The sequence below is a fragment of the Peromyscus californicus genome, unplaced genomic scaffold, assembly GCF_007827085.1.
Source record: "Peromyscus californicus insignis strain IS unplaced genomic scaffold, ASM782708v3 Scaffold_20__1_contigs__length_68692818, whole genome shotgun sequence".
Lineage (NCBI taxonomy): Eukaryota > Metazoa > Chordata > Mammalia > Rodentia > Cricetidae > Peromyscus > Peromyscus californicus.
Genome location: NW_026294503.1, coordinates 48,978,198 through 48,991,206, shown reverse-complemented (window position 1 = coordinate 48,991,206; position 13,009 = coordinate 48,978,198). Strand labels below are relative to the sequence as shown.

Here is a 13,009-nt window from a genome sequence, read left to right as displayed (position 1 = left end):
AGAGCAAGGTGTGTCCGTGTGCACATCTGCATCCCAGCATTCCTGGAGGAGCAGGAATGAAAACACAGCAAGAGAAGAAGGTTGTGGACCATCCAGCCTGGAGCAAGCTGAGGTGAGCAAGAGACCCTGCCTCACACACAGGGGAAGGAGGAAGGGTACCTGGAATTGCCCTCTGACCTCCACATGGGCACTATGGCAAACATATTCCCACACTCTCATGTACACGCCCATGCAAAAAACAAACAAACAAACCCCAATACTTCCTACTTCCATGTGCCACTCCGCGGAGTTCCAGACTTCTTTGCTGAGTCTCCCTCATCTTGACCAGTCCTGGCTCCACCACTGACATCATATTGCTCAGCCAGCACCTCTTATTTGATCTATAGCTCTGCCTTTGGAAAGCCCGAGAGCCCAGCACCTACATCAAGGTCACTCCTGGGATCCCTGGTCTCAGGGGCCGTGAGAGTCATCATTGCATCTTATCAGAAGCAGCATTGCCCACGCAACCAGGCATAGATGTGCTGACTGACGTCCTCTTCAGCCTTGAATACTCTTCCCATTGTCCTTTTCTCTGTCCAAACCACTTGACAGAAGAGGCTTCCAAGCTGCTTCTTCAAGTACCGACTAGAGATATTCAAATGAGAGGGTATAACAAGCACTCCACAATACACAGACAGCAGAGCCGGGACAAGCCTCAAGCCTCACACGACACAGCCTGGAGAAGCAATGAGTGGGATTTACAGGCACGGTGGCTTCAGTGCCGCATCTACCAGGCAAGCTGAAGAGGGAACCGGAAGCTGTGCCCATGAGGTCAACAACATCTGCTCTCAAAGATGGACCGGGTCAGGCATCAGTGTGGCTGACAGCCAACCACAGGCAGTGTTGATGAAAAGCCAGAGCCTGTCCTGGGATACCCAGATTCAGCATCAGCTTGAAGGACTGCTCCATGAAAAGGCATTGCCATGGGTGAGTGGGGACGGTCAGAGGTTAAGAGCAGTGCTTGTTGCTCAGTCATGAGAACCAAGTTCAGATTCCAGCACCCAAGTCAGGTGGCTCATAAACATCTGAGCTCAGCTCCAAGAGAAAAATCTGGGTGTGGCAGTCCCCACCTATAACCCCAGCACAGATGGGGGTGGGTGGAGAGGTGGAGTCGGAAGGATCCCAAGAGTTCACCGGCCAGTTAATCTTGCCAAATTGGTGAACTCCCGATTCAGCGAGAGACCGTGTCTCAAGAAATAAGGTGGAGAGAACTGAGGAAGACATCTGACATGGACCTCTGGCCTCCACTCACACATACATACATGTGCACAGGCACCTGTATACACACACATGCAAACACCCATACATACACACATACAATCATGACCCTCGCCAGCCTAATCACCAAGTCCAAGAGTCAGACAGAAGTTGAGTTGATGCCACACTCAAACCCCAGGAGAGGAGGCAGGCTGACCACCCAAGGTAGCCTCACCATCTACTGGGACCTCGTGACACATCATTTGAAGCTCAGTGTGCTCCCTTGGCCTCAGCCAACTGTCCGAAACTCAGATGCCCAGTTTGTAGACATGGCAAGCAGCTAGCCTCAGACAGAGCTGTGCAGGAGTGTGCCACTCTTTCCAGCAGGCCAATGCCTACAGGAAGACACTACAGAGCACTGCCGGAACCCTGAGGTGTCCACCCTAAAACCCGGGCATTTATGAAAACACACAGTCCAGCGTGTTCTTTAAACAAAATTATTAATTAATTGATTGATTGTGGGGGCGTCTGTGTCTGTAGGCATGCAGGCCGCAGTATGCGTGCGGAAGCCAAAGGACAGCTTTGGAGGTCAGTTCTCTCCTTCCACCACGTAGGTCTCAGGGAGCAAAGGCCGTCAGCTTAGTGACATGTGCCCTTACCCAAGGATCTCAACTCTCCAGCTTCATTTCTGAGCCACAGAACTTTATTCTAAGATGGGAATTCTTAACCAAACTTCCATGTTCACTCTTGACCATTTGGTATTTGGCCCAATGAGGACTTTGCAACCCCTCTCCGGGAAATGGTTGGGTCCATGGTGCTAAACACCACCCCCGAGTGGTTGCATTCCATCTAACTCTGCAGCCGGAGCACCTGACTCTGGTCCCAGCATGAGGCTCCGGACAGGTAGACACCCCAAATCCTCACCCATGAGGCCCCCAGTTCTTCACCCATTCACTAGTTGCTCAGTCCATACCTCTGGTCTCCACCCTCCGCTCCTGTGGCAGCTTTACTCTCTGAAACATCTGTCCACATCTGCACTCCAAACTCTGGCCAGAGTCATTTCAGAACCCATTTCAGGGCATCCTGAGCCACACCCAGCTCCAACTCCAGACCTTCCTCCCCACCCACTCTGCACCCAGAAGCCTGGGTAAACTTGGTAAAATCTAACTCAGATCACGGCATGGCCCTGTTCAAAACTCCCAGTGGCTCTTGTGACATGGGATGAAAGCCCTTGTCTACCAGGGCTGGCCCTGTCTATCTTCCCAGCCTTACCCCAGATTCCCACCTCCTTCCCTGCTTCACAACGGGTTCCACCTGGCCACAGAGCCTCCACCACTGAGGCTGGATCTAGAACTCTGCTGAGCTGTGAGCTCTGCAGAGAGACCACCATGGCCACCCAGCCACTCAGCACCCCATAATCTCACCATTCCCTCCTTCACTGGCCATCCCCTTGGCTAAGGATCAGACCTTCCCCATCATTATCAGAAGCCTGGCACTGTGCACCTCCAACAATGTGAAGCCATGGGCTCTGATTCACAAAAAGTATTACTTTGTAACGCTAAGGAAAGAAAAATCAGGACTAGAGTAAAGACTCAGTGCTTAAGAGCACTGGCTGCTCTTCTAGAAGACCTGGGTTCAATTCCCAGCACCCATATGGCATCTCACAGCCATCTATAAACTCCAGTTAAAGGGATCTGGTGCCCTCTTCTGGCCTCCACAGGTACTGCAAGCAAGTGGTGCGTGTGCGTGTACACACACACACACACACACACACACACACACACACACACACACACACGTGCGCGCGCACACACACACACACACACACACACACACACACACACACACACAAACACCCATACACATAAAATCAAAATAAAGAAAGAAAAAGAAAAGAGTGATCAGATGAATCTATATCGGTCCATCTTCTATAGGACAAGATGTCCAAACCCTTCAAAGATGTCATAAGAAGACAGAAGAGTAAAAGGTGGGGCAGGAGTTGGGAGAAGTCAGGAAAGAATAGGGATAGCACAAATGCCCTGGATGAAAAGGCATTTGGAGACGCTGGGTCACTGGGCCTGTCCTTGGGCTGCTGGGAGAACCTGCTGTGGTAAGAAAAGACTTGTACGATCAGGACCTGTGCCCAAGGCACCTGACACACAGCTGAGGGAGAAGAGTCCGGTGCAAGCCTGAGAGCCAATACCTCACCACATCCCACAGCCACCAAGACTCCCCCGGAGGTGATAGCACAGCCCCCAAGATGCGCTCACAACATCCCCGGGAACAACAGCCCTAGGTAAGAGCTGGTCCCAAGGCCATACACATTTTTTTTTTCTATTTGAGACAGGCTTTTGTTATGGAGGCCAGGCTAGCCTTAAACTAGCAATCCTCCTGCCTCAGCCTCCCAAGTGCTAGGATGCCAGGCATGAATCACCACACCAGCCTGAGGCATCATGAATCCCGAGGCACTACCTACCATGCCTCACCCCTGACTTCATTCTTCTCTAGTCTCCTGGCCACTCTTCCCTTATTCTTCCCCAGGAGCTCAGACCCCAGCACTTGGTAAGGTCACCCACTCTGGCCATATGATATGACAACTGTATGGCCTTTATACTCTCTAGACCCATGGCATCTGTCACTGTCTGCTCTGACAGACCACACCCTGTGGAAGGGCAGGGTAGAGGGATGTCTGCTTCAGCAGTCACTGACCTAGAACCCAGCCTTCAGCAAGGCTCAGTAATATTTGATGGAAAGGTTGCCCACCTGTCCATCTTTCCTTCCATCAGTCTATCTTGAGAACACATTCAATCATCCTCAGCCAGAACTTGGAGACAGTAAAGCCTGGAAGTATGAGTGAGGACAATGATAAATTCCCTCATATGGGGTTTGTTGGAGACCCACCCTCTGCCATGTCCCATCCTAAAAGTGCTCAACACTGGATGGAACCAGGCTGGCCAGAGAGATGAGATGAGGGACATGGCTCCTCTCTGAACCCTGTTTCCTTGGTCCATGGCGTGAGCATCCAATAAAACCTGCTGCAGCCCCGTGAGAAACCATGCGTACCCAGCGGAGAAACCATGGAGACAGACAGCAAGGAAAACACAGCCAGAGCTACCAGGAGGTATAAACCAAGCTTTGGGTCAGTTCCCAAAAGCCCAAGGCAAGGAGGATGGTGTCACGTGGTAGGGTCCTGGCACTCACCCAGAAGCTTCTGTAGCACCTGGCCATCGTAGAGGTCTTCCTCCAGCTGCTTCACGATGATGCGCTCCTCCGCCAGCACGTCGTTGATCCAGTCCAGGAGCACCTGCGGGAGGGGAGAGGCGTGTCAGAGTAGTCGGAGAAAGCAGGGTCAGAGCAGGCTCAGACGGGCAGCCGCCCAAAGACACAAGGGCTACCAGACACCTGCCTGGTAACCATGGAGGACAACAGGTATCTCTTGGTCCATGGCCAGAGCACGAGTGGAGAGCCAGACCCATGCATGGAGCTAGGACTTCCTAACAGTCCCCAACAGAGCCCTGGCAGGACCAGGCAGGCTGGGATCCTGCAGGGACCATGGGTAATGGGTGACATATGTCTCCCAACAGAAGCGCTTACAGCTCCACTTGGGCACTGGATACTAAATGAATACGTGCTGGGAAGAGAGGGGGAAGGGGGCCATGAAGCATGAACCCCCCTCCTAGCCTGCACTTCAGCAGCCCTGAGTCCAGAGTCCCAGGCTACTGCAAGCGGTCCCAGCCTGGCTCTGCTGTCCACTGAACTCTGCGGACTGTTCGGCCAATGGAGAATCCACCTGCATACCCTGCAGGGATCACCAAGCTTGTAACGGTCACCCCAACCACATTAGAATGTTATCCTGTCCCCGGACAGAAGCCAGACCTCCTTCCCCCTGCAGCTCTGCCCCTCTCCATCTCCCGATCCTGAGTCCCATCAATGGGATTCCACACTATGCAAACTGCTCCCTCACACCTGGCTTCTCTCAACATGGCGTTTGAAGCCCATCCGTGTCATAGCTCCTACCTCTCCCCCACTTCCGGCTGAACACCTTACCACCGCGTGACCCAGATCTATGTACATCTTCTCTGTCTCCCCCATTGCTGGACAGCTGAGCAGTGTCCCTTTCTGTCCATCAAGCCGCTGGGAACACTCATGGTCAAGTTCTTCGCTTCTATTTTTCCAGACCCACCTTCCCCAGAAGGCTTTTCTTAATAGGTTTTTCCACTCAACACACTGGGAGGGCACGCTGTCGAAGCATGCCCCCTGCACTGTTCATCGTCTCTGGGACAGAGGGCTCCCCAAGGACAATGCTTGCTCACCATCCCACCCAGAATAAAACAGATACCTGCCCAGGCTGCAGCCGTGACCCTCAGACTGTGACTTTCCCATGCCAGCAAAATGGATTAAGCTATCTAATTGGACCCCTGAGCCTCTGGGAGGTAGAGGTCTGTGGCCACTCTCAGAAGGATCAAAGTGCACAAATCCAAATGCACAGTGTCTTGTCGTTCTCTAAGAAAGCAGTGACCGAGAAATTGGCAACAAAGCCAAGTCCCCTCAAGTCCTGACCAGCTTCCAAGGAACCGCAGGAGACTGAACCAGATCACTATTCACAGGGATCTCAGCGCTAATGAGTCACATGTGGCTAGGGTGAAGGGCCACCCAGCCTTGTAGCTCTGTGGATGTGTCAAAGCGTCTCCCGGGGGGGGCAGGGGGAGAGTCGGCGCCCTCTCCAGCTCTCTGGTTGACTGGGCTCCAGTCTGGCCTGTGTTCTCTGACCACTGGGCAGGGCTTGACTGGAAGAAACAGGTTGCAAGGGGCATATCCTAGATGCCCGCTTGTCCTCTGCCCAAGGGTCTAAGGTGTGTTCTCACACTGGAGGCTGCAAACCCCAGCAAGGATTTCCTCTGTGCAAAAAAAAGGCACAATCTCCACTTGATAAGGAATGAAAACACGACAGTGTGCTGAGGTCGCCACGACTGCTGTGCTGACTGGTCTGGTGTCAAGTGGACACAGCCAGGGTCACCTGGGAAGGGGAACCTCAGCTGAGAAAAGGCCTCCACCAGAGTGTCCAGTAGGCAAGCCTATGGTACATTTTCTTGTGATTGATTGATGTGGAAGGGCCCGATTTGGGCTGTGCCGCTCCTGGGCAGGTGGTCCTGGGTGTAATAAGAAAGCACGCTGAGCAAGCCAGTGAGTAGCACTCCTCCATGGCCTCTGCCTCAGTTCCTGCCTCCAGGTTCCTGCTTTGAGTTCCTGCCCTGGCTTATCCGGACGATGATTACAAGGTCTAGGTGTCTTTCCTTCCCAGGGTGCTTTTGGTCAGGGTGTTCATCAGAGCAACAGAAACCCCAAGACAACAGATAAGGGTGGATGTTCTCTGCCCGTCATCAAAAAGGGAAGGGAAGCTTGTGCTTTTCTGTCCTGCTGTCCTGCTGTCCTGCTGTCCCACCTCCAACTGCAAAAGCCACAGCTGCTGGGCCTTCCTTTGCGGGGTCTCCCCTGATGATAAGAACGCAAGTGAGTGTCCGCAGCAGGTTCTACCCTGGGCCATGAGGATGAAGAGAGATGCGTGCAGTCCCTGCCCACAAGGGCAGTGACCTGTCATGGGTGTTAGTTATGCTGGGGACAGTGAGGGCATGGAAGGCACACAGGGTGGACCCAGGGTGAACCCAGAGCCAGCCCTGCCCCTGTCTGCCACAGCGTTCAGGAAGAGTTGACTCCTCCACCCTGAGAGCCAACATGAGCCAACATGGCCGTTAGCTATCGGCCACCATCCTCATACCTCTATCACTGTGTCTCTGTCTCTGGTCACTCCCCTGCATGCTCGCTAGGCTCTTGTCACCCTGCCCATCTCAATGGTTGCTAGAACATGTCAAGCACCTGCTGTTGGGCAGTTGGCCATGACCTTCTCCTAGGTACTGAGGCAGAGGTCTGCTTAAATGCCACCTCCCAGACTGCCCTGCAGGAAGCAGCAGAAAGGGGGTATGAGGCTTCCAGGCACCCCTTGCCACCTGATCGCATATTCACTCGGCCCTCTCCATGCTTTCTCCCAGGTACACTGTGAGCTTGGTGAGTGAGCTGTTTGGCTCAGCACTTATCCCCAGTGGCTAAGATCCCAGTTTGAGGTCTCAAACAAACCAGAAAACTGCCTCGGGGAATTCACATCTAGAAAGGACTCTCTGCCCTACAGGCCCTTCCAGAGGCTTCCTTTCTCAAACACAATCCTGCTAGGAAATCTCGAGAGAATGTTTCTTCTATGAGAATCGAAAACTTAAAGAAGAAAACAACAAAACAAACAAAAACCCCACATCTAGATCTCTGGCCTACTCGGAGCCCAAAGGCAGGAACAAAAAAAAGCTAAAAATGAACTCTACGCAATGGGCCAGGCTCTCGGGGCCAGGAGGCAAGCATCCTCCCCTGTCTCACTGCCACCCCCCCCCCCCCCAGGAGGAGCAGTTGACTTGGGGACATCGCCTGTCACCCCATCATTCTGCTCCCGGTCATCCTTCTTATCTTCTGTTCTACAAAAGAGCTTTTAAAGATAGCATCAGCCATTATTTTTAGGGACTCGTTCATCTGCGAGCCCCAAGTCCTGCGGGTGAATAAGGAGGACATATATTAATTACATCCTTACACGGCACTCGATCACGGCTAGCTCTATGAGCCCGCTCTAACCAGAATAAAAAATTACTTTCCCCTTAGTTCCCTCTGAATTATAATCAGGTCTGCAGTCTGTCTCCCCCAGAGCCATGACAGTTACATTTTAATCATTTCCAAACAGAGTCCTGGCTGTGTTGTCCCCTGGGGATGGAGTTGCACCTTACTGGATTGGGCGGAGTCAGTGGAGACTGAGCCTGGCAGAGCACTTCCATACAACCCAGGCACAAGAGGGAAAAAACCAGCTTCATGACAAGGGTAAGCCTTGCCCAGCAACTGAACGATGAGATATGAAATCTGGAGGGAGATGCAACCCAGCATGAGGTGCCTAGCTGCTCTGGCTAGCCTGCTTAGGAAGGGCTGTGTGGGTTTATTGGGTTTTTCTTCCCAACTCTAAAATGCATCATTCCAACACCAGTTCTCTAACCTCACATGCCTCTGTAGTCAACATGCTTATGACACTCACTGCCCAGAGTCCGGCACCCCAGGTTACGAGCTCAGTCATTGGCCATCAGTAAAAAGAACCACCCTCCAGGCCCCTTCCCTCCCAGAGATCAACAGTGTCAACCCCTTCACCACCCATGTTTGGGTCCCCTTAGGATCATCCTCCATTGGAAGCAAACTGGGGTTTCACCAAATGCCCTCATTAGCAGTGACCCAGGTGTGACCAAGAGTGTGTGCCGTCAGGGAGATCTCATACCCAGGCAACTCTGAGGGTTTCAGAGTTCTGGGCCAGGCCCCGGGGACAAGGACCAAATGGAGACACTGAGCACAGAGGCGTCTCCCCTAAAAGAAAAGCACAAGATGCTTCCTAACAGAACAGTTAATGACATGAAGTATCTCAGCCATAAGCCTCCAACACACTGGCCACCTACAAGAAATTCGGGTTGATTCCAACAGACACCAGAAGAAACGGCCACAGGAAGAAATGCTAGAAGAGGACATTAGGGTGAATCTTTGAGGCTCCTGGGCCCACAAAATGCAGGTCCGTGTCTAAGGTGATGCCTGGCTGGCCAATGCACCCTCCCCACTAGACCTGATCCCTTCCCATGCCCATCACCAGATAATGAATGGCCATGGGTTGAGGTACTGCATTTTCCTGAGTTGGGATTGGACCTTCGCCCCTTAAATGGCCCCATAAGCACAGCAGATGCTCAAAATAGTTTTTTAATGATCAACCTCATCCCAGTGTCTGCCCAGCCAGAGCCAGGGACTTCAGATGAAGGCAGACGGCAGCTCACAACGTGGCAAGGGTGACAATCGCAAAGTAGCAGGGGACAGAGAAGGCCACCAAGACAACAGAGGGAAAACAGAGAGGACAGAGAGCAGAGAGGAAGAAACAAGGCCAGCCAGGCATCCTCAGAAACTCAGCCATGGTCCCGAAGACTGGGAGAGGCTGTGAAGGACAGACGGCCACCATGACCCTGTCCAGAAGGACAGGATGTGAACCAGACCGAGCTGTCCTCTAACCTGCTCAAGCCAACATACCAGATAGGTCTTAAGATTTAAAAAACCCACATCTGGGGAGGCAGGGGTATGGTTCAGTCATGGAGCAAGGTCCTGGGTGCCCTCCCCAGCTCTAGGGGAAAAAAAAAAACAAACAAAACACAAAACCTATTTCTGGACAGCACCCCCACAGGGGACCACCAGAAGCTGGGTCACTGGTCTGCAGCATAGACAACATTCTGAAACAATGAGACTCACACAGTGACCCTGGACACTGAGGTTCCGGAACCATCTGCATAGAGGTACAATCACAAGCTCCCAGCCTCTGCCCCTTCTCCCACAGCCCGTTCCCTGGATCCTGACCCCAAGTGTGCCTCCCCCAGCTAACTGTGCCTGTCTCCAACGGTGACCTTAAGGACAACAGCTTCCAGTGCAGTGGAAGGTTCTCAACCTTCCTAATGCTGCGACCCTTTAATACAGTCCCTCATGTTGTGGTGGCCCTCAACCATAAAATTATTTCTGCTATTTCATAACTGTAATTTTGCTACTGTTATGAATCATAATGTAAATATCTGATATGCAGGATATCTGATAAGAGATCCCTGTAAAAAAGTTGTTCAACCCCCAAAAGGGTCACGACCCACAGGTTGATAACCACTGTTCCAGTGGGTTCTGGGGTACTTCTGGTGAATTATCAAGTCTAAGGTATGCTGGGACCCCTGAGATTGCCAGTGTGTCCTGGAGGAAACTGTCACCTCTAAACATACACTCAGAGGGTCCCTGCTCAGCACAGCAGCAACAAAGCCACAGAGTATGTGGAGCAGAGGGACAGAGGGAGGGAGGCATGGAATGATAGTGAAGGGTCTGAACAGAGCAGACCCGAGGTGCCTGGGAACGAGCCAGGCACCAAGTCCAGTCCTAGCAGCAGCTGGGAGGCTGTTCATCCCACACTCATAGCACAAGTGCGTTATCTGGGCCAGCCAGGACAGCCAGGACAGAAAAAGGAAACGTCCACAGTCCTCCAACACGAGCAAGCTCCCACCAGACCACAGCTATTCTCCCAGCTTGGTACACCTGATCAACAGGACGAGTCCACCAGAACCACTGCACCTACCTCCCACACTTGTCTGTCTCAGAACCCTGCCTTGCCAAGCAGTTCGACACTCTGTACACCTCACCACACAGCCACACGATAGCTGATGAGCCCCCACTAAAGCCCCAGAACTGCTCCCCTGTGCCTGGTGTTCACACTAGGTTTCGAAAGTGCTAGGTCAAGACCAGCCTGCTGGGAGATGAGATCTCAGGCTAGGTTGTCTGAAGTCTAGTCTCCAGATGTGTAGCTGAAGGCCAATGGGATGGCTGTGGGAACGTCTCAAGGCATCTCAAGGACTCGGCCACTGTGGTAGGTGTAGGGCCACCCTGTCTGACTGATGTGGATGGTCAGCTCCAGTGAAGGAGATTTGCTTCCTGTAGCTGCTCTAGGGGACTTCCACAACTCTGGTGGCTTCCCATGGATCCTCTCACACGCCAGAGGCAAGAAGCCCAGAACCGCTGTTACCGAGCTGAGGTCAAGTGTTAGGAGAGGAAAGCTAGCCTCTCTGGAGGCTCTAAGGACCTTGCTTCCCTGGCTTCTCCAGTTTCTAGAGGCTCCCACAGACCTCAGCACACAGCTTTTGTCCTTCCTCCAATCCAGTAGCTGGAGCCAGGCTTCCCTCTTCCTGACACCTCCATCTGCAGCCTTGGCCACCCAGCCCAGATGCAACGGGTAATCTTTCGTTCGTTTGGTTTGTTGTTGTTTTTGTTTGTTTGTTTGTTTGGTTGGTTGGTTTGGGGTTTGTTTTATTCTGTTTTCCGAGACAGAGTTTCTCCCAGGATGTCAGCCAGACCGAGCTATCCTCTAACCTGCTCAGGCCAACGCACCAGATAGGTTTTAAGGTTGGAACTGGCTGTCCTGGAACTCACTATGTAGACCAGGCTGTCCTCAAACTCAGAGATCTATGTACTTTGGCCTCCCGAGTGCTGGGATTAAAGGTGTGCACCATCACTGCCCAGAGAGATGGTTGATCTTAATTGTCAACTTGACACAATCTAGACTCAACTGAGGAGTGTCTACATTGGGCTGGCCTGTGGGGGACTGTCTTAATCAAGCTAATTGATGTGAGGGGACCAAGCCCACTGTGGGTGGCACCAACCCCTAGACCTATGGGGTCTCAAAAAGAATAAGAATGGAAAAGGCTGAGAATAATAGGCAAGCAAATAAGCATGCACACATTCATTCTCTCTGCTCTTACTGTGGATGTGACTAGCTGCTTCAAGTTCCTGCCACCTTGACATGCTCCCAGTGTCGGACTGTAACCCAGAACTGCAAATTAGATAAAATCCTTCTCCCCTGCACAGTGAGACACTGTCTCAAAAAAAAAAAAAAAAAAGGAAAAAGAATCACCCTCAGCCAGGCAGTGGTGGCTCACACCTTTAATCCCACCACATAGGAGGAGGCAGAGGCAGGTGGATCTCTGAGTTCGAGGACAGCCTGATTTACAGAGTGAGTTCCAGGACAGCCAGGGTTGCACAGGGAACACTGCCTTGAAAAACAAACAAACAAACAAATCACCCTCTTTGGGTAGCCATAACAGACATTTCCAGTTCATATTTCTAGAAGGCACAGCGGGCAAGCAGCCCTGATTCCCCTGAATGGACCCTTGTGAAAACTCAAGGACACTGCCATGTGCAGTATTTCAACACACCCAGGTCACCCCAACCAAGTCTGGGTCTCTCTGAGGTATGACCCTATCTGCCTGCCTGTCTCAGGTGGGTGGCCTTCAGGAGTCCTACTGTGGCTTAGATCTGAGCAATCAACGTCTCAAGCTGCCCCTGGACAGGATCAGACACGTGATAGGGAAGGGCAGGCGGTTGCTCCTGGAAGCCACTGAGCCACGGTCCTGCCCACCTGTTTCTGTGACCTTTGGGAGCAAAGCCTCTGCTTTCCCACCCAGCTGACAGTCACACGCTCCCCGGGTGCTCTGGTTTCATTCTATCGCCATGTTAAAACATTTCCAACCAAAGCAGCTGCGGGAAGTAAAGGGCTTATTGGCTTACACTTCCAGGTCCGTCCACCACTGAGGGAAGTCAGGGTAGACATTCACGCAGGAGCTTGAAGCAGAAACCATGGAGGAACACTACTTGCTGGTTTATTCACAGACTCATGCTTAGCTAGCTTTCTTATATAACCTAGGACTGCCTGCCAAGGGAATGGTGCCACCCACAGTGGGCTGTGCCCACCTATATCAGTTAGCAATCAAGACCATCTCTCACAGACATGCCACAGGCCAAGTCGGATCTGGGCAAGGCCTCAGTGGAGACTCCCTTTTCAGGTGACTTCAGGCTATGTCAAGTTGACATTTTAGGACACCAAGGCCCCTCTTCAGATGAGGCCAGGGTGGGGGAAAACAACAGCCTGCTCCCCCAAACGGCTTGAATCCAGACCCCATGGAGCTATAACAACTGGGCCTGTCTGCAGGGTGTATTGATTCCAAACAGACCCTGTACAGCTCTTGTGAGTACCGTGTGACAGCCCCATAAAGGCATAGGGCTGCCCTAGCACATGGGAGCACCTAGAGAACAGAGAAACCCTGTCTCGAAAAACCAAAAAAAAAAAAAAAAAAAAAAAAAAAAGGGA

The 13,009-nt window shown here is 52.2% G+C and overlaps 1 protein-coding gene across 1 annotated transcript in view; it reads right to left on the bottom strand.

Moving 5' to 3' along the window:
* Parvb (parvin beta) overlaps nucleotides 1–13,009 on the bottom strand; it is a 90,143-nt gene that overhangs the window by 31,502 nt on the left and 45,632 nt on the right. The window contains exon 4 of the mRNA XM_052748516.1: nucleotides 4,438–4,540. Coding sequence (XP_052604476.1) covers nucleotides 4,438–4,540 — 103 coding nt within the window. The remainder of the gene's footprint in view (nucleotides 1–4,437; nucleotides 4,541–13,009) is intronic.